This window comes from Podarcis melisellensis (genome assembly GCF_964234715.1).
Source record: "Podarcis melisellensis genome assembly, chromosome: Z".
NCBI lineage: Eukaryota > Metazoa > Chordata > Lepidosauria > Squamata > Lacertidae > Podarcis > Podarcis melisellensis.
The window spans coordinates 39,224,591-39,252,114 of NC_138547.1; the positions used below are offsets into that span (position 1 = coordinate 39,224,591).

A 27,524-nucleotide genomic window follows, 5' to 3' on the forward strand; every position below is an offset into this window, starting at 1 on the left:
GAGCTCCTTCACAAATTCATCAAGCCAGATATACTTTTTCCATCAACACAGAAAAATATTCAGATGTTCATCTGAATGGCTTTTTTCTGGTACATTCACTATGGTTCAGGCACTCTAGAATTTGTAGTGGCACTTCAACAAAACAGTGAAGACTGGTCACAATTTTAGGTGTCCTGCACTTCAGAGAGGGACAAACTACAGTTTGAAGTACATCTTCAGGAGTACTATGCTGGCGTGACCAAAGATTCTCTGGATAGATAGGATGATAAGCTTCACAGGGAAACAAAGGTTCTGCTTATTGCTGGGACGACAACTTCCATCTCAGTTTGTTTCTTGTTCCTAGTGTGCTGACACAGACCTATTATGAGGCCGAAACATCGCAGGCAGGGAGGCTCTTTTAACATGAAATTGAAGTAGAACTTCCCCAGTTTTTTTATATTATTTATTAGTAAATATATGTATATATTATATATTGCACACTTGTTTAAAGTACAGTGGTACCTCGGGTTAAGTACTTAATTCGTTCCGGAGGTCCGTTCTTAACCTGAAACTGTTCTTAACCTGAAGCACCACTTTAGCTTATGGGGCCTCCTGCTGCCGCGCTGCCGGAGCACGATTTCTGTTCTCATCCTGAAGCAAAGTTCTTAACCTGAGGTAATATTTCTGGGTTAGCGGAGTCTGTAACCTGAAGCATATGTAACCCGAGGTACCACTGTATCAAGATGGTGTTCAGCACATATAATAGAACATAAAAAATACCATAAAACATTAAGAGGAATTGTTGGTGCTTGCAGAAATATGAGGTCATCCACTGCTCTGCAGCACTCAAAATACTTTTAATGCTAGTGGGAATGTAAATTAGTGTACTACCATTAGTTTACTCTTCAAATGAGTAAAAGTAATCTGAAAAAGCTAGAAAGGCAAGTTGTCATAAGTAGATCCAAGTTACAGTATCGCTAAAAATGGGGAACTTAAGTTGCTTACTGACTTTTTTATTTGGTATTTACCTACTTCTAGAGAAGCAGGAAGCAATGATGAAGTGTTTCAAACTCCAGCCTCAAATACTTGAACACCTGGGATTTTGCTTGTTTTTATAGGAAGCACACTTAAGATATCAAAAGACATAACTTCAGTAGTCCCTTTTACTGCAAATGCTTGGTATATTCTTTTCTTTGTTGCCTTAAAAGTAACAGATTCCCTTACCTTAAAGAAGCAGCATTTACCGTATTTTTCGCTCTATAGGACACACCTTGTTTTAGAGGGGGAGAACAAGAAAAAAAAAATCCCCTCTCTGCTCAGCGCCCCTTCAGCAAAGCGGCAGGAGAAACGGAGCCCCTTCCATTTCTCCTCCCGCTTCGCTGAAGGGGCGCTGCGCAGCTCTCCCTCTCCTGAAGCCAGTAGAGTCTTACTCTCCTGGCTTCAGCAAAAGAAACCCGCTGCGCTCCGGAGGCTTCAGGCGGAGTCTTGCTCTCCCGGCTTCAGCATAAGGAACCCGAAGCCTCTGGAGCGCAGAGGGAGCGCTCCCTCTGTACTTTGGAGGCTTCGCGTTGCTGAAGCCAAGGAGCCTGCATTTGCTCCATAGGACGCACACACACATTTTCCCTTAATTTTTGGAGGGGGAAAAGTGTGTCCTATAGAGTGAAAAATACAGTATATGCAGAGTTAAGCATTTGTATCATTTTCGTGTATATTTTACAGGATTACCTCATCTTCTTTATCACTTACCATCCCTTCTTCCCTATCTGTTCCTATATTATTTTGAATGCATGTTTTTTCTCTCTCACTTTAGTTTTGCCAGTTAACTGTTGAGTTTTCTGTAGAACCACAGTATTTCACAGACCCACTAAGCCTTTGCTTAAGACTTTATAATCTGATTATGTGTGCTTCTATGGAATTACTTTGCATCTTCACTGATTTTTGGAAAGATAACCTTTACTTTGGATTTTGTGAATGTCAAAGGAAAGATTCTTAATCTGCATGCAATTTGTATTCAGTTTGTTCAATACCTGTCTTTCAAAGGTCTTCTTAATGTAGAGTATTCTGTAGCTATTCCGGTTAATAACTGTGTAGGATTTTGAATCTTTGAAACTACTATTTGGATATCACTTGTTAAGTGTACTTTTTATCTAAGGGGGGTGTTGAATTATTTCTTAAATTATCACTATTATCACTATTAAGAAGTGAACATTTTTCCATAGGATAGTATAATCAAAAGACTGAACAGAAATAATGACCGAAACATTGGCTATTTGATGTTGCTATTTTAAAATGGGGACGGGAAGGATCTTGTTAGAGTGCTTCTTGTTGCATGGCTGTTTAGGACAAAAGTTCCTAACATTTAAAATATAAAAACAACACTCAGTTATTATTAATATTTTTTTTAATTAGTTTTTTACCCACAAAGTTCTCAAAGTGAGTTACAAGATTAGATACAGCAGATAAAAGCAATAAAAGCCAGAAAATGTAAAACAATGTATAGTGCAAAATACAGAAAATGCTAACACAGTAACATACGAATAAGTCCTATTGCTTGTGATACAAATCTGATACACATATGTCTCCTGACATAACTTTCAAATGGAGTAAAGTCCAAATTTTACAGTTGCGTAGTTGGAGTTGGAATGGCCTCGAGCTTCTAAGAGCTGTTGTTCTAATTGGCTTGTGGGAATCTCTCTTGCCTCAGAAGACAAAACTAGATTTAATTGGCTTAAGTTACAGGAAGGTAGATTTTGGTTGAACATTCGGAGAAACATCTTAATGGTTGGAGAAATTCAACCATAGAACCAATTACAAGATAGGCTTTCCATTGTTGAAACCCTGCAGGCACTGGCTGGGTAGGCCAGCATCTCCCGACAGGGTTGGGAGAGAATGCTGCCAGTCAGTGCAGATGCTACTGTGCTGGGTGGGCCGGTGATCTCACTATATACAAGACTGCTTCCTATGTTCCTCTGGATTTTCTGCCTCAAGCAGGGAATGGGACTACGTGGCCTACGAAAACTGTGTCAGCTCTTGAATTCACATAGGTAGAATACTGTACTAGGTTGATTAACATATATTCCAAGCTTTGCGGCTGATGGGAGAACCTTCAACATCTTTTCTCCTTGGGAGTCCCTTAAAAGAAAGAGTAACTAGAAATTGAGTTGTAGGCATACCACGCAAATAGTCTTGTGGCTTATCTCCATGTTTCTCTTACCTCTTACTTTGAGAAGGGTGTCTTGCTACGTTATTAATGCATTGTGCTTTCTGGCAATTACTGAGAATTAATTATCAAAGCATTCAATTGGCATACTGCTTTATTATTTATTTATAGCATTTGTACCCTGCTCTTTAGCCAAAAAGGCCTCTAAAATGACTTACATAAAATCAAAGCAAGACACTCTTTACCTACAGGTTTACAATCTGAGAAAACAACCAAACAAACCCCACAACACACAAGGGGAAAAGGATGGAAGAGGAAAATAAAAACAAAAACTCTGGCACCAATTTCTAGACTGTTTTTCCTATATACCTGTCGGCACAGTTCAGAGGCAGATGGTGCCTGATGCTGGGCTTCCAGCAGAGCCAATGGACTGACCCTGCTTACTCTCCCATTGAGGCAGTCTGGTGGAATGGCTTCCCCCAGAAGACAGTTGAGGGAGAGGAGGCTTGATGGGTCTAGTCAGTGTGTCACAGCAGAGCCTGTGTAATGAGCTCCGCTTCTTAGCTGTACATGAGGAAATAATGGTTATTTAGCAGAGTAATTGACTACCTCCGGAGGTAGCAGGTCTCCTTTTGCTGGAGTTTTTGAGGCAAGAATTGGGTGGTCATCTGTTAGAGATGCAGGAGTTTCATCTTGTATTGTAGATCCTTCACTGAACAGGGGCTTGGACTAGATAACCGCTCTTTCTTCCACATTCCATAGACGAGCCTTGTGGAAGATAGTTAAAAGCTCATTTAAGGGTTATTTGGGGATAAACTTGCATGTTTTCAACCAGTACTTCTGACATCTTAGGGTAAGATATCCTAGTATATTTTTATATGTATGTTCTGTGGAAATCTGTCAACCTCCTAAGGTTAAGGCCTTAGGGAACCCCTCTCTAGTATGTGTTCAAAGTGATCTCCCAGCCAGCACCAGATATTTTTACAGCAAAGTAACTGTATTTTCTATTGACACTATTCGTTTGCATCTATTTTTAACATGTGTTAAAAATAGTAATATAAGTTGCTGGTGATGTGAATACTTGATAAAACTGTTCTGCTAAAGAGCAGCTGCCCGGTAAATGTAGCCAAATCCAAATGTGCATTTTAATGCACGATTATGTATGCCACAGCAACAAGATATTTTTCTCCCACATTCCTCAAAAAGATTCTTACGAGTATTGTTTTGATCAGCAATATACTCCTTAGTGCACTACTTCCCCTGCTGGCAAAAATCCTTGTAAAGCAACACCAGTCCCCTTCTCTCAAATATGCTAAATTTCAGATTAGTGAATAAATTTGGATCTCCTTTTCCAAGATTTGTCTTAATTTAGTCCATAATAATTTATTTAAACTTCATCAGTAGACCTGGTGCTTTTGCAGAAGAAGGGAACAAGTGACATAAACAAAAGAAAGATTTCTGTCCTGAAGTCCTTACAATCACTATGCTTTAACATGGGGAGGGCGAGAGGTTAGAATTAATATGAACAAATACAACTAACATGTACATAGACTTTGTTTTAGTTGATGAGGGTACTTAGCATTTATAGGCAATGTTCACAGAGGTAGCTATATTACTGTTGCAGCAAAACAAAAGAATCTTGTAGACTCTTGAAGGCTTACAAATGTATTATGGTATAATATTTCTGGTCCACAAAAGATTATGCCACAATAAATTTGCTAGCCTTTAAGGCTAACAAAGGGAGTATCTGATCCATAATCCCTGACCATTGGCCAGGCTGATGTGGATGGAGTCCAACATCTGGAGGGTCACATGTTCATGTTTCAGTGCGTTTCAAGGCTTCTTGTAGTATTTACATAGTGTAGTTGAAGTGTTCATAAGTGCTTTGTGTTCTTATTTGATGAGTACTGTCTCCATATACCAGCAAACAACTGAAATGACATTTGAATAATTTTAAAATACAGCACCTAAAATAAAACACAACAAATATATTCCTTGTGGTTTCAGCAGCCAGTAAAACAGTAAATTCAAGCAGGCTTCAATAGTAACACCCAGCAGATATTTGTTGCATGGAAGCATAACCATATTTATTCTGAAGTAAATTCTGTTGCGGAAAATGCAGTTTAAGTAAAGGTAAAGGGACCCCTGACCATTAGGTCCAGTCGTGACTGACTCTGGGGTTGCGGCGCTCATCTCACTTTACTGGCCGAGGGAGCCAGCGTACAGCTTCTGGGTCATGTGGCCAGCATGACTAAGCCGCTTCTGGCAAACCAGAGCAGGGCACGGAAACGCCGTTTACCTTCCTGCCAGAGCGGTACCTATTTATCTACTTGCACTTTGATGTGCTTTCGAACTGTTAGGTTGGCAGGAGCAGGGACCGAGCAACGGGAAGTCACCCCGTCGCAGAGATTCGAACCGCCGACCTTCTGATCGGCAAGTCCTAGGCTCTGTGGTTTAACCCATAGTGCCACCCGCGTCCCTCAAAATGCAGTTTACTTACTAGTAAATGTTCTTAAAATTGCAGCGTTGGTTTTAGAGTAGTGTACAAATAATTTTATGTTTGAACTATAATTGTGAATCTTTGCTAAGCAAAATTAAGGCTATGCAGTCTTCATCACTGGGTCCTGTTTGGGCTGCATGTCCTTTAAGTGTCAGAGTTCTTTGTCTAAAATGTTGCTCATTTGCTAGCCTGGTATTCCATTGTTTTCTTCCATTTTCTTCTTCACGATGTTACTGTAGTTATATTAAATGAGCTCAGTCAGCTGAAAGGCACTCTGCCCAGGCGAGCATGAATGCAACTGCAGTGCATTCTGGCATGTATTTTTGTTCTGTGAACTAATAGCAAAATTGAGAGCCAGATCTTTGGGGTCCCATTTTAAGTGAGTAGTGTTTGTGCAGAAAGTATCCAAAGACTGCAAATGACTTGAGACCTGTGAGCAGACTTCCATTCACATACTGGGGATTTCCCACGCCCATTGTAGTTCTTGGCATCTCCTGAAAAGCCACTCTTGTGGGTTAGTCATATTCATTTAATTGGGTCTAATCAAAGCAGGTCTAGTTTTGAATACCACCCTTAACTTTGATCTCTAATTGTCTAGTGATGCCCCCACATCGGATAGGCATGTTTTTTTTAAAACTCGCTGGGAAGAATCATTTTGACTTTTGTTTTTATGAGAGCTGGCATGTACAGAAAAAGTTACGAATTGTAGATGGAGTCCTGCAAATGTTGTTGGAGTTTTTTTTATGTGTCCTCCTTTTCCTTTTTTTAGGCTGTTGAAAATCTCTGCTCATATAAGATTTCTGCAAATTTGTACAAGCAGTTAAGACAGATTTGTGAAGACCATATCAAAGCACAGATCCATCAGTTCAGAGAATATCCTTTTTGTGTAGTAAGTCTGTTTGTGGACTTCATTTTTATAATGCCTGAAATCCAGATACATACACACATCTGTGTTCTTCTGTGTTTCCCTCTGAGCATCTTCCCTGTCAAACTTCAGGGTGGATATTTACATCCTTGGAGTCTTAAAAATCAGTTTAGTGTCTAGGATGGAGTCTTTTGAAATAATAAGTACTGGGACGTAGGTGAGATTTGGTGCTCATATCCTCTGAGGCTGTGTATATGCTTATGATATTACTAGATCACAATGCTTTGAATATGGGTATTATCAAATGTGGACACCTAACTTGAAAGATAAGGTAAGTTCTTTCATAATTTTAAAGCTATTGAGTTCAATGGAATTGTGTCATCACAAGTGTTTGATTAACATAGTGGCCCATTAAATTAGAATGGTGGTCTCTTGGCCTTTAGCTGATTTTAAATAAACATTTTTTTCATGATCACATCCTAGCCTAAAACAAAGGCTTTAAAATTGGGCTGGCAGTTTCTTTTGTTTCTATTGAGTTTTCCAGCGATGACGCAGAAGAACAATGTCATCAGGCATTGGTGTTGTCCCAGTTGTTGTGTTAAATTTCTTAACTCCTTCATCATGGATTCATTGGACAGTGTTCTTTTTCTCAAGAAAATAGACAAATGTTGGCAAGACCACTGCAGACAAATGGTAAGGATTGTTTTCCTTCCAAATAATACTTATGTGAACTTGGATCCCAGATGGTTTCCCCCCACGAACACCTGCAACTTCCTGAAAACTGCCTTGCCAGTTGGAACAGGAACCATATTGAGTAGCTTTCCAGGGGTCACAGATAGATGTGGAGGCAGGGGAGATCATTAGCTGTGCAGAGAGAGAAGTGCTTTCTGCTCACAGATATTTAGGCAAATAGAACTTTTTGTTTTATACCAATATTAGGAATTGATGCAAGCAATTATATATTTAGGACCTATTTTTGTTGTATTGCTTTTGTGTCCTGACATCTAGGCATTCAGTTCTCAACTCTTGGTGACAGTTTCTGTTACTTCGAATCTGGTACATTAAGCTGCATAATTTTTAGGGATCCCTTAGGAAGGTAACCCTTTTTGCAATGCGCCTCAGTAATTTTAAAAGGGCAGCGCCATAAAACCTGCTTAAAGAAGTATTTCATCAGAATATTATATGAAAAATTAGATTAAAATGTGCTCTCACTTCAGTCTCTGGAGGGAATGAAGTTTCCCCAGGTGACAGGAAGTGCAGCAGCTTTTCAGTATCTCTTACCCTGTCCTGGTTGTGGAAACCTGCACATTAATGGGGCAAGTAAGAGGATGTGCACCATTCATCTTAAGGAACATGGTAAAGCAAGAGGGAGGAGTCGGTCAGTTCATATGTTTTACTTTCTAAAGTTGCAGTCAATAAAGTATATTTGGAAGCAAGGCCTGTTAAAATTGGTGGCCTTTCCAACCAAGTAATCATGTTTAGGATCAGGGCACAAGAATGATCTTGCTTTATGTCAAAATGTTTATGGCTTGATTTTTTTCCCCCTCCCCCTTACAGATAATGATTAGAAGTATCTTTTTGTTCCTGGATCGAACATACGTTCTTCAAAATTCAATGCTGCCATCAATTTGGTGAGAATGAAAAGAGAAGTATTGATTTTAGACTTCCAAATGCTTTGTCAAAAATATAGATTCAGTTTTTCTTCCCTTCCATTGTGATTAAGAGTCACAGTGAACTGACTGTGAATAGAGAATCTTTGTAGCATGGCTGGTGTATATGTTTTCTTTGCTATCCTGACCACCCATATTTTCACAAGGGGTGTGTGTGGCAGTTTAAAGCTAAAGTTAAGCTAAACCAAGTTCATATTTGGAAAGTATCAACTAGCTCCAGAACGGTGAACGAGGTCACTGTACATATTGTTTGGATACCAAGAATGACAGCAGTGCTACATGTTGGGAACAATTGAGCCATCAGGAACCAGCTTAGCAAAAGGGTCTCGTGTCTTCTGGCACCGTGTTCAAACATTACAATAAGCTGTACACAAGCCATTTATGTCTGCGTCTTGCCTCTCCACCAGCACCGTGGAGAAACAAAGAACAATTAGCATTGTTTCTTTTGTTCCTGGTTTTTCAAACACTGTTTGCGTGAGCAAAACAATTCCTGGTTCAGGTATAATGCCAAGCAGGTGTTATCATGGTTTGTTTCCTCTGCACGCTCACAGTGAGAAGCAAAACAATCCAGGTTGACGCATTCATGGTAAACCATTAATTATGCTTTACTATGAAATGGGCCAGTGGCAAAAGCAAATAGCAATTTAGTCTTGAAATTTTAAAACAGGTGATGCAAAAGTAGAATGCTGCTAGCCTGGAACAATTGACTGCTTGTTTTTGTTTTTAACCATGTAGTTAAGCATGCTTAACAAAATGCAGACCTTTGGGTTATGCCCTCCAGAGCTCTACTCATTGTCTGTGTACTTATTTAAAATCTCCTCAGTGACTTTTACAGGAACAAAATTTGTCAGAGTTTGGTTTAGAGCCTTGTGTTCCCAGTGCAGTATCAGTGTTATAAGTGGTGTACATTAGGTTGGACCTCAATTTATCATACCGTTTATAGAAGGACTCCTTTTGTGAAAGGAGCTATAAGTTTTTTTCCAATCTATTTATTGCTTGTATTAAACTTGCTACTAGTATTAAATTCTGGCAGCACTCCTTTTGTTTTCTCTTTTAAATCCCATTCTCAACTTAACTCTGGAAGAGTTCCTAGTATGTATGTATTTATCCAAATTTCAGGTTATATGAGTAGGTATATCCAATTCATATGAATACATGCCTCTTAAATGCATTTACACACATTTTTTGGTCCTTGGAAAAATGTACAGGTAAAATGGGCCCATTCCACCCTTGGGGTAAGAGCTTGCTATGGACATTTACACAGATCAGTTAAGGCCTGGTCAACTACTAAGTTTCTGAACCCTTTATGAGAATCTGGCTTGCTGGGTTAGGTCATATATGCATGAAAGAGCCAAGGACTCACTTTCTCTTGTGCTGTATTCAGAAAGTAATACCTGATCAGGCCTGTAGATTACTTCTGCAGTTGAGCACTTAGACAAAATAAATGTAGAACAAAGCTGCCTCTCTGTGTTGGTCTCTGCTTCCTTATAATGATTTATTCGTTTCCAGGGATATGGGGCTAGAATTGTTTAGGACTCATATAATTAGCGATCAGAAGGTCCAAAACAAGACCATTGATGGCATCCTTCTGTTGGTTGAGCGAGAGAGGAGCGGCGAGGCTATTGACAGGAGCCTTCTTCGCAGCCTTCTCAGCATGCTTTCAGATCTTCAGGTAAGCAAGGGATGCCCCATCACATTGAACCTGTACTTGTTGTGTTGTGTTGTGTTGTAAACCGCCCTGTAATCTTCTGATGATGGGTGGTATATAAATTTAATTAATAAATAAATTAAATGAATGAATGATGTCAGAGTAAGCTGTGAGATCATCCTAAGCAAATGACCCATTTCTGTTTTCCACAGATTTATCAGGATTCTTTTGAACATAGATTCTTAGAAGAAACAAATCGCCTATATGCAGCGGAAGGACAGAGGCTTATGCAAGAAAGAGAGGTATTTTGTTATCTTATTGCTCATGGGCACCATGGGGACATTAACCTCCTGGTTAATGAGGGCAGAACAGTAGCTCACAAGACTTGCTTTGCTGTGCTGACACGGGCTACAATTAAGTATTTCAGCAATAATACGACAAGATATAATAACGCCCCTCCAATTTGTTTCTCAGACATTTCCCCCCCAATAAAGGACATACCATTCTCACCTTATTTAACTTTTCTCCATAATTTATTCAATCTGTCAGGTTCCAGAGTACCTCCATCATGTCAACAAACGCTTGGAAGAAGAAGCAGACAGGATTATCACCTACTTGGATCAAAGCACTCAGTAAGTCTGTGGACTCCCTCAACCTGGTGTGTTAAACATGTTAAAAATGACCTCCTGGTTTCAGCATTTCTTTTTGCCAAAGTGTGGTTTAATTTCCTAGACATAAAGAATAATGTCTAGCAAGGCCACACTCACATCAGTTGTCAGAAATTACATAGTTTCCAGAAGAAAAGACAAGCGTTGACACCATTAAAACCATGAAAAACTTAAACAAGTTCTGGGAACAAATTGTCAAAGATGAGAGTTATAGCTCATCAACATCGAGAGGGCATTGCATTGGCTACCTCTGCTCTAGATGATTTATCTGCTTTATATAAAAGACAGGAGAGACCAGAAGCAGTTTTTACACACACACACACACACACACACACACACACACCCCACCAATCTGGACCATAAACACATTGTTAACAAGTAATTGAAATGTTATTGTTTGAAGCATCTAGGTGTTCCAGTTGGGTTGAAAATGGTTAACTGGTAAGCAAAAAGAATGTAATTCTAAACACTTTTTCCTATAGGAAACCACTAATTGCTACTGTAGAAAAGCAGCTGCTAGGTGAACATTTAACAGCCATTCTACAGAAAGGTAACCTATCTTCCTTCATATAAATCTTTCTTCTTACTGCTTCTTCAGGGCTTTCAGTTCCCTATACTAAACAGAAACGACCCATTCAGATTCTAAAGTCCCTCTTGCCCACCCAGTTCATGAAATAGCACTGAACAGTATACGAAATGGTGACTTGCAAGCAGTGGCGTAAGCAAGGCCAGGTGGTACCCAGTGTGGAATTTTTTTTGTCAAACCCCCCCCCCCCCATTTGAAATTATTAAAAGGAAAGATACTTACATAAGTGTTATTTTCCGGTTTATTTACTTAACATTGTGAGCATAAGCACCTAAAATGTTTTTTCCCTAACTTTGTCTCAGAGACTGTATTTTTAATCTCTTTTCAACCATCAAGGCATTCTTAAGTGTTGCCTGCTTCCCACCCCTACCACCCATATCTACCCTATGTGTCTCCTGAGTTTTTTTCATGTTAGTCTCATCCATTTTTCCTAATTTCCTCCCTTCCTTGCTTCAAGACATTCAATTCTTCTGTTATCAATGGTTCTATCTTAGTAGTCAGTTCTGACACTATTTCAATATTTTTATCCATTTGGGCTCGAACCTTGTCTGCTAAATTATCCCAAATTTCCTTCATCTCTTTAATCAATTCTTCTTTCCTAACAGAGAAAAGTCCCCTCAATTCCAAGCAAACCTTGTTCCTTGATTTGTTTTTAAATACTCAAAATACTCAGGACCGTGTGGAATTCACATAATTTACTCTGCCTTCCCTGGTTCTCAAAACAGTCAGTTTTACAACAGTACCTTATCACTTTGTCAAGGCCGCTTTCCCAGGAAACACCACTTCCTGTACTTCCCTGTACTCTAGTCTGTTCCAAACTTTAAAATTCCAATTTATCTATAAGAATTCTTTGAAAACAAACTCAATCTTCTTTATACCACTCCAGCCAAGGTGTATTCACAACCCAATCATAAATCCAGTTGAAGGTAATAAAGAATGGGTTTCAGTTAATTTTTAGTCTGAATGTCACATAAACAGGCAAATATACCATTGATGCTTGCCTTGAGCCCCACCCCCCGCTGCAGGCGACATTGGGCTCCCCATCCCTACTGGACCGACGCTAGTGTCCCCAGAAGCGCAGAACAGGACACATAGGAGGAGCAGGCAGTGGCACCCCCAGGCAGGGCTCTGTGGCATCCCTGCTGCCTCCGCTCTATCGCAGGGGCCCATCCCAGCACATGTTCAGGCAGGGAGATCAGGGCCTGGCTATGGAGGTGCAAAGGGGATGTAATACAACTCAACCCCGCTCAGTTCCTAGCTGTACGAGGGCGGGGCATGGCCAGGGAGACCAGGGCCTGGCCTGGCCGACAGCGCCTGATGCAACTCAGTCTCAACCCCACTCGGTTCCTCGAGATAATTGCATGTGCGCCCTTCACCTCAAGTACAAATTCAGAGATGAGTTCAGCCAGCATTTTGTCACCCACCCCCCTCCTGATGGCACCCACGGCAGACTGCATTCACCACACACCCCTTGCTACGCCCCTGCTTGCAAGTCCTGTCCTCATTGCAGGTAAGGAGCCACTGTAGTGCCTTCAGATGTGTTTCAGAATGAAAACATAATATTCCTAGGAACAGAAAAAGAGAAAGTTTGGGTATAGGTTGTCCGATAAGATTTGTCAACCCTATATAGCATTAAGAGTTTCAAGGCAATATGGATGTCAACTTTCAGTGGAAGACAAGGGATAGGTGAGATAAACTAAATGTTTTGCTTTCTTGCCTTTTAAAATGGTCATTATGCTTAAGACACCATGCTTTTCAAAGAGAATGAAATCTGCTTTTCCTGAAGGGCAGTTAGCATAGGATTACCAGAGAGCCTGTAACCCATATTGGTGGGAATTGGGTGCATGAGATACAGGCAGAAGCATTGTCCACGAGATTCTAGAGCAACATCCCGGAATGCTGCCATTATTGTGCCAAAGCTGATGGAGGGAAAGGGGGTGTTTTTAAAATCACATTTTGCTTACTCTTATGGGGTGTGTGAAAGTACTGAAATGGCTCCCTCTAGCTGTACAGAATGGAAGTGTTTGTTTTGCTTTAGCCCATCCTTTATCCTAGGAGTTTGTGAAGGTGTTCATTGTTATTCTCCTTGCCACCATTTTTTCAATGTTATCCCATTTTAATGATAAAAAACCCATTCTTCACTAGAAATCATGTGGCAGGAGCAGCAGCCTCAGCAATAGATTTAAGACCTTCACTTCTGAAAACTGTCTCATCCAATGTGGTTTCTCAATTCATCTGTTGTCTCACTTTGTCTTCTCCCACCTTTTAGACCTGTAGTTTCTTAAATATTCTCAGTTGCATTTGTTTCATTTGGAGTAATTAGTAACACATTTTTATCTTGCAGGTTTAAATCACCTTTTGGATGAAAATCGAATTCAGGATTTGTCTCTATTGTATCAGTTGTTCAGTAGGGTGAAAAATGGAGTGCAAGCTCTCTTGCAGCAATGGATTGAATATATAAAGGTATCAATATGTGATTTATTTCGAAAAGTTAACTTGGAGGAGCAAGTCTTAAATTTATTGAGGTGGGGAAAGATGTCTGCAAAATCTTGGTTTATAAGCCATATATGACAAATCATGTGGCTAAGCTGTCGCCATAGTTTTCTAAAATATAGGCTAAACAAGTTTGCATCAACATTGTTGTGAGCACAGTGGGGATCCATCATCTCTATTGGATCCATTTCATTCCCTTTCTTGACTTAACATTCTGAAAATCTTCATGGGTTAACATAAAGCTTCCCTGGCTGATGTTGTACCAGCTTCATTGAGTTGTTGTGGTAATTAAATGGGGGTGTAGGAACCATGTACACCACCTTGAGCTCCTTGAATAAAGGGCAGGGTGTAATGAAATAGGCAATAAATTTATTAGTTCATACTGCTTTTGTGTAAAGCATGCAATGTGTGTCCTTACGCACTGGATCTTGTTCGAACTATATGTGGCATCCAGCACAAGTGTATGATAAATAACTTTCCTCCTTCACAGGCATTCGGCAGCACCATAGTAATCAATCCAGAAAAAGACAAAACCATGGTACAAGAGCTACTAGACTTCAAGGATAAAGTTGATCATATAATTGACATTTGCTTTTTGAAGAACGAGAAGTTTGTTAATGCCATGAAAGAAGCCTTTGAGACCTTCATCAACAAAAGACCAAATAAACCAGCTGAGCTTATAGGTGGTAGCTTCTTCTTCTTGTTATTTCAACTTATTAAGACTCCTACTAATAATAGTCTCAAGATGGTAGTGGAAAGCTCAGTGAAGATGCTGAACCATGTAAAAAAGATGAATTGCATGCTAGTAATCATTAGGCATCCAAAACAAAGCTGCTGCTAATACTATAGTGCCGTTACACAAATATATGGAACAACCACACTTGGAATGCCCTGTACAATTCTCATTCCCTTGCCTCAAAAAGGATATTGTGAAACCGGAAAGGGTTCAGAAAAGGGTGACCAAGATGATCAAGGGGATGAAGTAATTCCCCTTTGAGAAAAGATTACAACATTTGGGGCTCTTTAGTTTGGAGAAAAGGCAAGTGATAGAAGACAGCAACCAACTTGGACAGCAACTCCAGTACTCCTGGAAGCATTCATATAATCACAGCTGGCACAATTATAGTCTAGTGAAATACTTATTATAGCTAGCAGATACCTTGTGCAAGGTTGTATTTCTGAGTTTGGTTCTCGGTCAGTCTAGTTCCTCTGACGGAGCTTTGCAGCCCCTTGGCTATGAGAGGGAATAAGAGGGCTGGCTTCCAATCAGACCTGATATTTAAGAATTGGTCATACAGTCATACCTCGGGTTAAAGTAGCTCCAGGTTGAGCATTTTCGGGTTGCATTCCGCGGTGACCTGGAAGTAACAGAACGGGCTAATTCTGGGTTTCGCAGCTCATGCACAGACGACCCACGGAGATGCGGGTTGCATTCTGCTCAGGATGCAAACGGGGCTCCGGAACGGATCCTGTTCGCATCCAGAGGTGCCACTGTACTTAGGAGCAGCAAGGTAGGCTGGAGAAGATGGTGGTTTTGAATGCTCAGAGTTTTTAGTTCCCTTTTGCTTTCCACAGTGATGTCACGTTTGGTAGATGCTGTTGCTGGCATGACACTTCTTTTCTGTTAGAACTGACAATGAGTCAGTAGAGTTATAGAACACTAGCCTAGTCAAGAATAAACTAAGACTTGATTTAGGAGTTCCTACTCAGATCTATCTTTTCCTTTTTGGTTTTGTGTTTCTTCAGCTAAGTATGTGGATTCAAAGCTTCGTGCAGGTAACAAAGAGGCTACTGATGAAGAGCTCGAAAAGATGTTGGATAAAATTATGATTATATTTAGGTTTATTTATGGTAAGACCTGGTCTTCTTCTTTACATTAGGCACCCATGTATATCAGCAAAAAATATAGGCCCAATAATGCTGACTGAATAAGACTTAATGAATGAGAATAAGACTGTTATTCTCCCAGCTTGTTTTTGGGGTTTAGGTATGCAGGAATCAGAGTTAATTAAATACTCAAGATTGCATAACTCAGGTTCATTGCCTTAACACACAGGAACTACGCACATCGATTTTTAAAAATGAATCTGTAAACTATTTGTGTTGTTAAATTTGGTGGGTCGGAATGCATAGATAGCAACTGGTTCTAGCATAGAGCCACCCTGAGGAAATAATAAGAAGGTTGGGTCAAACCTTCCACTGAATCTCTCTGCCATCTCAAAATAATCTATCAAGCCCCTAGACCTGTTTGGAATGAGGGGAGCTTCAGGGTTCCCCTCTGGAGAACATGTACTTGGAAAGGAGCTTTAAATCTGCTTCTCTTCTACAGGAAAAGATGTTTTTGAGGCCTTTTACAAAAAAGATTTAGCAAAGCGGCTATTAGTCGGCAAAAGTGCATCAGTCGATGCTGAAAAATCTATGCTTTCCAAGCTCAAACATGGTAAGGTTTTTAGTTTTATCCTCTGCTAATTTCTTTTGTGTATACTTTCCATAGGAAATCCCCAATGTATGTTTTTGTACAATAAGCCACTTGAGTATTCTTTAGCCGTTGTAATGTGCATACCTTTTTCCTGCACAGAGTGTATTCCTGTACAGTGGTACCTCAGGTTAAGTACTTTATTTGTTCCGGAGGTCCGTTCTTAACCTGAAACTGTTCTTAACCTGAAGTACCACTTTAGCTAACGGGGCATTGCGCTGCCGCCACGCCCCTGGAGCACAATTTCTGTTCTCATCCTGAAGCAAAGTTCATAACCCGAGGTACTATTTCTGGGTTACCGGGGTCTGTAACCTGAAGTGTATATAACCTGAACCGTATGTAACCCGAGGTACCACTGTATAGAAAAACAATGTCATGTGTGAAGGATTCCTGAAAGACAGTGTCACTGCTGCTTTACTAGGACGGAGTAGTGAGGGAACACCAGCAGAACCAATCTGCAGCAGTGGCCACCAAACCAGCCACTCCTGAGCAGCACTGCAATACTGCCCTAATCTTCAACTTGAACTGAAACAGAAAATATATCTCTGCCCTCTTGTTAATGATGCACTCTTAGTCACTTGTTGACAGTGACAAAATTCCTAACTGCAACTTCAATACACAACTGTCCTTTTGTAGAATGTGGAGCTGCTTTCACCAGTAAACTTGAAGGAATGTTTAAAGACATGGAGCTTTCTAAAGACATCATGATACAGTTTAAGCAGGTATGGGTACAAAGTGGCCATCCTTATTTCATCATTATCCGCTTGTGTTCAGTTACATCTGAAAAGGACATTGCAAGGACTCCCTCTTGCTTTGCTTTCTCACAACACGCAAACCTGCCTCTCATAGAATTGTAGAGATGGAAGGGGCCACAAGGGTCATCTAGTCCAACCCCCCTTCAATCCAGGAATCTTTTGCCCAATGTGGGACTTGAACGCACAATCCTGGGATTAGGAGTCTCATGCTCTACCAACTGAACTACTCATACTTTAGTTCCATCAACACATTTTGGCTTCTGCATGCCAAATTTGTAATGCTGTTAAGGATTTCTGTTTTTTGTTGGAGCTAGTATGATGTAGCAGTAGATAAGGGAAAATCTGGGTTTCAGTTTCATGAAATTTACAGGGTGACCTATGCCCAGTTTCCATCTCTGTTAATTTCAAGGTGATTGATTGGGGAGGTGGGAGTTGATTTATGCCACTCTGAGCTCCTTGGAGAAAGAATAGGATCTAAATATGGAGTGGGTGAATGGCTAATGATGCCTGTGGCTTGTTTGTAGTTCTGTATGGCAATTCTGTCCATTTGATTCTGTTGTAGTATATGCAAAATCAGAATGTACCGGGTAACATTGAACTCACCGTGAACATCTTGACTATGGGTTATTGGCCAACCTATGTGCCTATGGAGGTGCACTTGCCACCAGAGGTAAGATAGCTGAACAACACTTCCAAAATGAAATAAATTTACTGCCCTTCTTTTGATGCTGATGACTATAAACTACTGATTAAAATTGAACACTAGTTACCTAATAATTAGAAAGCTGGAAGATGGCCAAGAAACGCCTGAGATTGCATCAAGCTTTAGGTTGGATATTTTGAGGGGTGATTATTTAAATTAAGTAGGTTAAGTAAGTAGTTTGGGAGCCTCTCCCTTTGTAGCAGCAAAAATAAATGTACAAAACTTTGAGAAGAGTTGAAGCTTCTTGCACTTTTTAAAAAAAGTATATTTAAACAATTTGGGATAGAGGTGACTTAATTGTTCTTAATTGAAGATTAGAAACTAATTCTAATCTTAAACCCTTTTGGTTGTAAAATGCTGGTATTAAAATGACTTGAGTATAAAGTTTCATGGTACAAATATAATAGTGAGAGAGCCTTTTCAGAAAAGCAGTCAGAAAGTAGACGGTGGGGGGAAAGGGCAGAAATAAGGAAATAGTAATTGATCATTTCAACTTTAAGCTCATATTTCTCTTCTCTTCAGATGGTGAAACTGCAAGAGATATTCAAGACATTTTATCTAGGAAAGCACAGTGGCAGAAAACTTCAGTGGCAATCAACATTAGGACACTGTGTACTCAAAGCAGAATTTAAAGAGGTAATGTTTTCTTACCAGTATAGTGTTAATCACTCATTGAAGTCATTTAGTAAATGTGGAATGTAACAGGTATTTTTAAGTGATCAATCCCATTTTTTTTAAAAAAAATGGTTTCTGGCTTTTGTTCAGTTTTATTGAAGCATTTCTGCCTTATTTCATTTAATGTGCTTTCGTTTCTTCATCAGTTCTGCCACCAACATCCTGTGCCATCATTGGATGAAATGCCCATCTTTTGGTGAATACCCACAAGAACAAGGCTTTCCATGATCCATCAAAAGTATTCAATTAGGGTCATTTCCCCCCAAATATAAATATATTTGTGGGGGGTTGAACCCTGGATGAGCACAGACTCGTATTGGTTTCCAACTTGTAAAAGGACTTTATAGGTTGAAACCAGCACTTTGAATTAAGCCTGGAAACAGGGACAGAATAGCTGGAGAATCGGGGAAACTGTCCTAACGAGGGTTTGCTCGGTATAGATTTCAGCATTGTTAATTCAGACTGTCTGCAATTTCACAACCACATTCATAGCCAATCCTAAACTGGTCTAAGTGTTTCAGATACATAGTTAAGGAAGGCAAACCATACTTACACATTATGTCTTCATAGGGTATTAAGTACTCTGCTCTAAAGACAACACAGTTGTCATGTGGATAATATTTCCTTTTCTGCAGAATAGATGTTATTTCTGCAAGCTGTAGGACTTCCCTCTGCATGCATATAGAACTATCATTAAACAATTTTTTTAAAGTTTTCTAAGGAAATGCAGAAATGTTTTTATCATTCTTTTTTTTTCTTGACAGGGGAAAAAGGAGCTGCAGGTTTCATTATTCCAGACTTTAGTGCTGCTTATGTTTAACGAAGGTGAAGAATTCAGTTTAGAGGAGATAAAACAAGCTACTGGAATAGGTTAGTATTGGATGCTCCTTGTTGTTTCTGAGTACTAGTGACTAAAAAACTAAACCATCTCCTTTCTATTCTAGAGGATGGAGAGCTCCGACGAACCCTCCAGTCACTAGCCTGTGGCAAGGCCAGAGTGCTAACAAAAAGCCCCAAAGGCAAAGATGTGGAAGATGGTGACAAATTTACCTGCAATGATGACTTCAGGCATAAGCTATTCAGGATAAAAATCAATCAGATCCAGATGAAAGAAACGGTACCTGTTTCCCCCCACCCCCTTCAGATTACTGTCATATGTTTTCTGGTCGCCTGATCAGTGGCCTAAATCACCCAGAAGCAGATCAGTGGCAGCTATGTTGACTCCAGCTTTCCATTTATGCTGCTGGAGTCATCAGGAGCTATTTGATTAGCCAGAGGCAGGGATTACACAAACCTCTTTTTTCTGAGCTTGGGACATCAAGATACTTGCTCTTGACTCATTACAAACGAAAGCTGTCTTTTACATTAAATTAGATTTTCATTTTCCTAGTGTTTGGCAAAGCATCTATTTACATTGCATGCTTATTGGTTGAATTATTCATGGCCATCAGTTCCTTGCTGGGTGGCTTGCTAGCTATAGCTTATTCTTAATAATATACAGTAGCACCTCGGCTTACATTACCCTCAGGCAATGTAAGCGAAAGCGGCAAACGTGGAAGTGTTTCTCGCACACACATGCATAGAAGTGGTCTGCCGCCACGCGTGCACACATGTGCAGAAGCGGTCCCTCCGGCTGCGGAAACCTCGGGGTCTGACCAAAGTTCTGGAATGGATTCCATCCTCAACCGGAGGTACCACTGTACTGGTTTATTTCCATTTCCTTCCTGCCGCTAAACGCCCACTAAAAGATGACCAGGAAGAGGGTGGAAATCATGTTTCATTGCAAATGTTTAAATCAGAGATTCCTCTGAGCCACCAGGTCTTACACCCCACACAGTTTTTCAGTTGCTGTTGGTGTTACAAAAAATGTGCATTCTTCTCATTGACCCTGCCCGCACCCCAGCAAAAAGACTTAATATTTATTTAATGTAAAAAAAAAAATCACTTTCCATGCAGCTTTACCATTTAAAAATGAAAGCAAACAGGACAGTTGTTGTTTTTTTAAAGCTAAAACACTAAAACATCATTTGAATCAATGTAGCGGTAGCCACCAGTTTGGATGGCTTTAAAGAGGGGTTAGACAAATCAATGGAGGAATAGGTTATCAATGGCTACTAGTAATGATGGCCAAGTACTTGTTCCAGCATTGTAGAGAGGATACCACTGAACACCAGATGTTGGACTATGAACGTCCAAGGGCTGTTGTGCTCATGCCCTGCTATAAGCTTCTCTCTTTTTTTAAGAATAATTTTTTATTAACCAACCACATCAAATCAAACCAAATTACATAAATTCCAAATTACACAGTCGAATTTTAAATTTTTGTTGGGGGTACCCATATTTCAAGTTTCGAAGGGGGTCCAATCAACTTCTTGCTTCTTACTGCTGTTTTAATGTCCACAAATCTAATCTTATGATGTTCACAGTACTATCCAGTCCTTTCTTACTGTTTTTCCACATCTCTTGTTGTTATTTTCATATATTTTTCCTTTCTCTTTGTGACCTCTGATAATCTCCGCAAGCTGGTTAGAACAGTTTGTAATCCTGCGTGGATATTTTTTTTTAATCCAGTAGCTATATCCAGACGTTTTCCATATAACATCACTTCCATACATCAAAACAGTCTTAGCGTCATTAATCTTCACCAATCTGCCTCCTTTCTCAAAACCTCTGAGGAGATTCACTAGGAATGCTGTCTGAAAACAAGTCCTTTCTTCCTCCCGGCTATAAATCCTTTGGCAAGATGGCGACTCTGAATTAATTGCTGCGCCATTCCCAAAAGCTCTTATTGCTTCTCGATCTTCGTATAGCATACTTTTGGTTAAAGTTTATCTCCACACAGACCTTAATCATCCTGCTTGGGTCAGTTCAACTGACGATTCTAATGAGGAGGGGTTCTTGTAAATCACATAGAAGGAAAGTAAAAAAAGGTCCGTCCCCCCCAATTCAGTCCCGTTGTTGTCAACATACCCAGCCTTTGGTGTATCTTCATCGTAAAATATTCCTGTTTCTCCAGCCCATCGTCTTCTTTCGCAGAGGTCACTTAAATTAGCAGACTTCACTCCCCTTCTTCACTTGAAATATGTGCATTTGCTTCTTTTGTAATTAATTATTCCAAATTGCTGCAACTAGTGCACGATCAGAGACAGCATCCAGGAGAGCCGAGATCCACACGGGGGAATTCTGCCTAATTAGGGGGTGATTTATGGGCACAGCAGGCAAGGGCAGTGTTCCCCATTTCCTTGGGGCAACAAGGGAGGCTGCCTACTCCCATAACAGCCTCTTAATTACCCTGTGTGGGTCAGAGAGATGGTATTGTTGGCCATCTTCCAATGCACCCCCTAGTGGCCCCCACCCTGCTATAAGCTTCTCAGTGGTGTCCAGTTCACCACTGCAAGAACAGACCACTGGATCAGCTAGACCTTGGGTATGATCTAGCAGGACTCCTGTTTATTCTTAGCCAGATGTACAATAATCAGCCTTTGAATACTATTGCAAAGGCCTGAACAAATAACAGCTTTTCAAACTGGTGCTTAAAATGCAGGATAGTAGGCGTATACAGTTATGGGAAAGGTATTTCAAAGGCAGGATTCTCCTCCTGAGAGATCCTAAATATTAGTCATTGCTTGCCTGCCTGACTACTAAATGGCCACACACAAATAATTAACTTGATGAACAGAGAATACAAAGATATATTTAAGATATTCAGGTTTAGGGGGGTGGCCTTTTCTTATCGGAAGTAGTACCTCGTGGAACACCAATGTAATTTCATCCACCCATCCCAAATTAATGGCTGATTTAAATTAATCCGTTCAGTTTAGAGTTGACATAATTAAAAAAGTTTTTCCATTTCTGATATGCTTTCCCCCCCAAATGTCCTGCTCCTGCAGGTGGAAGAACAAGCAAGTACTACAGAGAGAGTCTTTCAGGATCGTCAGTACCAAATTGATGCTGCAATTGTGAGAATCATGAAAATGCGCAAGACCTTGAGCCACAATCTGCTCGTGTCTGAAGTATACAACCAGCTTAAATTCCCAGTAAAGGTAGAGTATGAGTGTTCTTGCTTAAACTATCGGCATCAAAATTAGTCCTGCAAATTCTCTGCTTGTTACAGAACTTTCAAGATAAAAATAGTTTTGTTTTTGAGAATGTCCAGTGTAGCAAAAAGGGATGCGGGTGGTGCTGTGGGTTAAACCACAGAGCCTAGGGCTTGTCAATCAAAAGGTTGTGGTTCGAATACCCGCAACGGGGTGAGCTCCTGTTTCTGGGTCCCTGCTCCTGCCAACCTAGCAGTTCGAAAGCACAAAGTGCAAGTAGATAAATAATCTTAATTTCTTTCTGTTTATAAACCTTTGCACCCATGTGAAGGAATTGAATTAGTACACTAATATGTAAAAACTGAATGATCATTATATACATATTTTAATACTACCATGATTAAAAAATGGTTGCTGACTTCCTGAACTGCTTTCACAGCCCGCGGACCTTAAGAAGAGAATAGAGTCGCTGATTGACAGAGACTACATGGAAAGAGACAAGGAGAACCCGAACCAGTACAACTACATTGCATAAACACACAATGGGCCTTTCTTTCTTTCCTTTTCTGCACACTTGATGTTCTACTTGGTTGCTGATGGATAAGCAAACCTGTTGATCCCATTAAATTAACTTTTTCTACTACCAGTGGCTGAATGGAAGCAACACAAGGGGTGGGGTGGGGTATAGTAGAGTGGGCATTTCAATTGATTTTCACATGCCCGTTTTGGTATTTACATTTTCAGAAGAATGCTGTTGAACTCTTCGCATGATATTCAGTATGGTGTGCAGAAAACTGTATGGAAGTATCTGGTCTTTGTGGTTCCATTGGGTCCTTGGTCTAAAGGGAAGCCCTTTTTAAGGGTTTGATAATAAACAGCCAAAGTATTGATTTCACTATCACTCTGAATACAAAGGGCAATCTCACGTTCACCCAAGATTTTATTTCTTTGGAAAAAAAATTACACTCCTGTGAATGCACTTGTAAGGCTGATACTGTTCGTTGTTTTGGCACCCCATACTTGGATTTGTGCAACCTTGAAAGTGCAGGGGTTAAAACTACTGATGCTCCCTTTGCTCGTTGCCTTCAAACAAATAAAAAACATTATTAATGTATTTTAGTATTAGTAAAATGCATTTTTTTAGTATTGCAAAGAAGAAAATGTTAACACTGTATACTCAGAAATTAATAATACCACAGTTGTTGGTTTGGGATTCCCTCTGTCTTTACGTAAGCACTACAAGAACAAAAAGCAGGGGGTTTCATCCTTTGCAGAATCCTTTGGGGCTTCCTATTGGGCCAGGAATCTAGATGGCTTTTTTGTAAAGATGCATCTAATGTCAGCTGCATTGTGCCTTGAATCAATCTGCCAGGCTTCCCAGGCTCTCCTTAACTGTATAGCTGCAGAGAATCTAGAAAGCTAGTCTTCTTCAAGTATTGCACAACCCTCAGAAGATACCAGGAAGTTGGGAAAGGCAACAAGGGCATTGAAGCCTCTTTCTGACTTTGGAACAACCTTCACCCACCCCCCAAACCTTTATACCCACGAATGGGTCAACATTAGCTTGGCTGCAGGGGTGGGGGAATAATCATATCCTCAACCTTCTTTTGTGTGTTACATTGTTTTTGAAGCTCAACTTTTCTGAATGTTGTTTGTTAAATTTGTTTTTGTTCTCATGGTTTCTCTTCAGGCTTCTGTTGGAGTGCTCCTGTTTAACAAAAGCTGAGCAATTCTCTACTGAGCATGACACAGTATTGATAACAGTTACAGCTCACCAGAGCTGACTTCCCAAAGCTCCCCACAACTATTTAAGCCAGAAAATCTTTTGATGGCTTATCTTCAGATTCTGCCCTGGTCACCTACAAACGGGCAATGCTTGCAGCAAAACAGACCCATTTCAAGTATGAGAGCCTGCCATTTACAGAGTAATTTTGCTAGATCAAGTGAGGTTTGGGAAATCTTGGGGAGACGGTAACTAATAATTCATCACAGGATGTGCTTTTAAAGATTGTTCTGCGTCAGCTGCAGGATTCCTCTTCTGTTGTTGTCATCCTTGCTCCACGTATATGTGATGTTTCTCAAAAGTGTCCCCCAGAATGAGCATTATTTATAGAAAATAAACTTGGGAGGAGTTCACAATGGGGGATGGATGGAAATGAAAGCTGCTGTACAATTTGGTGTGCCTGATACAAATTTGTGATTTGAATGCCTTTTGGGGAAGGAAATAATTCCTTTTAAAAGATGAATTTCAACTCGAGCAAACTCTTTTCTGGGGTAAGTTCTTTGGAAACTGCACCTTAATCCTATTCTGAGATGTGCCCACAATTGTGATTGTGATCCATTCAATTGTCACATTTCTGCAAAAAACATTTTCCAGAAGCAGTGTGTTAAAATATGAACAACTAACAAACTATGCCTTTGCTTCACATTTCCCCCCCCATGAGCATTACTAAATTACTAAGTCACTTTCCCTATCTTCCTGTAATTGATATTGAGCTATGGCAAAAACTACTTTCCAGCCATATTCTCCAGCAACTTTTTCCTTTTTCCTGTTTTTTGCTGGAATCATGTGCCTGCTTTATTGAGCCATAAAGATATTTATAATAGATATATATAAATACATTTTCTTGCAGTGGGGTTAAACTGCGACCCAAACAGTCTGTGTGGCCAGACATTTTAAGATCTTCCTCTGTTGTGTGCAGTTCAAAGCAGTTGCATTTCTTTTAAAAACTGCAAATTTATTCTGACAAATATTTTTGTTTGGGGGATTTGTAAAAAAACAAAACTTTATACCCTACAAAATGAATTATTTTTTCTTTCTTTCTGATTTAAATACATTTTAAAGAAAACCGTGACCATTTTGTTTCAAAACCAATGGCAAATGTGTTGTAAAGATTGTTTTGTTCTCTAGCTTACAAAAAGGTGCCAAAGTATATATGGTAAACTTTTTAAAAAGTAGAATTTTAAAAAAACTTACGTTATCTATGGTTTTACTTTCCTGGTCTCTTTCAGATGCTTATTTTTCTGTTTGTGTATATACATATGTGTGTCCCGGTCTCTTAACTTTTCCAAAGCAGAGCATCTGTCGTAACTTTCTTTTTAAGAAAAAATGTTTTTGACTTTGTGCATTCTTAAAGTATCACTTTCATTTTTGATGAATTCATATAGTTGAGCATTTCCTCCTTTTAAACACATTTAAAGTTCTAAGAGTACAGCAGCATTCAAAAATGTAATATACTTTTTGTATAAAGAAGTTATTCAGAAGAATACCTTTGGAGTTGGGTTGTGGGAGGAGGCACACATTTGTGGGAGGGAGAAATAACCTGTTCCTTCAAAAAAAAATGTTCTACATACACAGGTCTGCAAATGGGGCATTGCATCCTTCAGTGCAAAAAAAAAGTGAAAATTTCAAAGTCAGTGGATGGGTACAGCAAGTCTTTCCTTTGGTAAATAATGTAAATATGTGTCCTTTAAAAAGAGTGAGTCTGTTATCTAGGTATTTTGTGTCATTTAATAAATAATAAACAGTTTTGTGTTGCTAAACTCTTCATTTTGTCATGTGGTATGGAATGTGTGCCATGTACATTTGGGAGTGTTAAAATGTGTTGTTTTCTCTTGACCGCTTACAAAGTCATAAGAATTCTCACAGCCAAAAAAGTTGCACCTGAACCAACCCAAAGAAAGCACTTAAACTAGTTTGGCATTACATGTAAGTTTCAGCTTCAGGCACACTTTCCTGCCCTCTTCCCCTGTACTTCCCTCTTCAGAGCAAACCATAGTTTGCTGCTCAATCCAAGCTACCAAATTATGGCCTGTGCTTCCTTCCCACCAAACCAGAATTGCAAACAAAAATTTGATACTAGTTTCGAGGGGAAGGGTCAACTGTAGTTTACCACTTTGGGAAGTAATGTCAGACAGCTTTGTTGCAGAAGGAATTGGAAAGGGGGGCACTTGCATTCCAGAGTTGCATGTGCCATGCACAAGTGCCATGCACATGCGACTCAAGTTTTTGACATATTCTTAGAACTTGTATAGCCTTGTAAAATTGCCCTCCTTTCTTGGCTGCTGGACACAAGGAGGTCTGTACCAAAAACTGTCGCAGTGCCATTGTGCAGCTGTACATACCACATTGATGCTGTCTTTAGGCCTGCTTGCCCACTCCTTAGTGGTTCTTAAGGTTGCTTTAGTGTGGGTAAACATCTGGCAAAACTTAATTTGATTTTAGATACAGCTGTTTTCAAGGCCAAAAGCCCAATAAAAGAGCATTTTCACATAGCATTTCTAGCCATTATAATAGTAATTCTTAGATCAGGCATCCCCAACCTTCGACCCTCCAGATGTTTTGGACTACAGTTCCCATCATCCCTGACTGATAGTCCTGTTAGCTAAGGATCATGGGAGTTGTAGGCCAAAACATCTGGAGGGCCGCAGGTTGGGGATACCTGTCATAGATGACAGAAGAGACACGGGGTTGGTTCCCTATGTCTATAAGAACCCCTTGAGACTGGTTCCTTTGTATTTCCAGGAAGATCAACTGCAGATTGAAATCAATGAATGTGGGTAAAGCAAATGACCTGGGCTCCTTGTCCTGGCATAGTATGCGCTCATTGTGTATTTTGGATGTAACATACAGAGAAGACTTAAATGAACTTTCAAAAGCTGCAAAGATGCCTGTGCCAGGAAAAACCTGGTTCCATCGTCACCCACCTGCTTAAAGTTAGCCAGCCATATGGGCCAGCAACTGCTGACCTAGCCAAGATCTGTTAAGCCCAGGGGCCAAATGTGATCCTCCAGGTGTCAGAAGCCACAATTGGGCAGGTCAGCAGTAAAACACCCAGTGTCAGTGAAGCTAATTCATTATTCCAGGGGTCGGCAACCTAAGGCCCATGAGCCACAAGCGGCCCACGGGGGTCGTTTAACCAGCCCACGAGCCACCCCCGAACCGAGCCACCCGCTTGGCAAGTCCCTGAGCGAAACTGGCACAATGCGGCATGGGGACTCGCTTCTGTGGCGCCAGAAATCGCAGATGTGCGCGATCACAATCCAGCCCATGGAGGGGACTCTTCTGGAATGAACTGGTCCAGGCGAGGTAAACCTTTGCCAACCCCTGCATTATTCAAATAAACAAAAACAATGCAGTGATAACAGCAACTTTTATCCGTAGATCTTTCCCCAGTGAGGCAGTTGTGAGGACTGAAGGTCCCTGGCTTCTAATTCTCCTTCACCAGGTCCCTCTTGCACCACCCTCTTCATTTCTCTGCATGTTCTGAGAGACCGGGGGGGGGGGGGAGGAGCTGGTTGCATTAGGA

General features: G+C 40.2%; 1 protein-coding gene across 2 annotated transcripts in view; it reads left to right on the plus strand.

The window, feature by feature from the left end:
• CUL4B (cullin 4B) overlaps positions 1-25,758 on the plus strand; it is a 31,484-nt gene extending 5,726 nt beyond the window's left edge. Inside the window, exons 4-21 of one of the 2 annotated variants that reach the window (XM_081897590.1) lie at positions 6,409-6,512; positions 7,128-7,197; positions 8,062-8,135; positions 9,684-9,846; positions 10,035-10,124; positions 10,372-10,454; positions 10,973-11,040; positions 13,421-13,539; positions 14,060-14,252; positions 15,316-15,420; positions 15,899-16,009; positions 16,682-16,767; positions 17,363-17,470; positions 18,026-18,139; positions 18,943-19,048; positions 19,123-19,295; positions 22,069-22,221; positions 22,655-25,758. In XM_081897590.1, the coding sequence (XP_081753716.1) occupies positions 6,409-6,512; positions 7,128-7,197; positions 8,062-8,135; positions 9,684-9,846; positions 10,035-10,124; positions 10,372-10,454; positions 10,973-11,040; positions 13,421-13,539; positions 14,060-14,252; positions 15,316-15,420; positions 15,899-16,009; positions 16,682-16,767; positions 17,363-17,470; positions 18,026-18,139; positions 18,943-19,048; positions 19,123-19,295; positions 22,069-22,221; positions 22,655-22,750 (2,016 nt within the window). In that variant the 3' untranslated portion in view covers positions 22,751-25,758. The remainder of the gene's footprint in view (positions 1-6,408; positions 6,513-7,127; positions 7,198-8,061; positions 8,136-9,683; positions 9,847-10,034; positions 10,125-10,371; positions 10,455-10,972; positions 11,041-13,420; positions 13,540-14,059; positions 14,253-15,315; positions 15,421-15,898; positions 16,010-16,681; positions 16,768-17,362; positions 17,471-18,025; positions 18,140-18,942; positions 19,049-19,122; positions 19,296-22,068; positions 22,222-22,654) is intronic. The other variant, XM_081897591.1, reaches the window with a different exon arrangement.
• Positions 25,759-27,524: the final 1,766 nt, after the last annotated feature.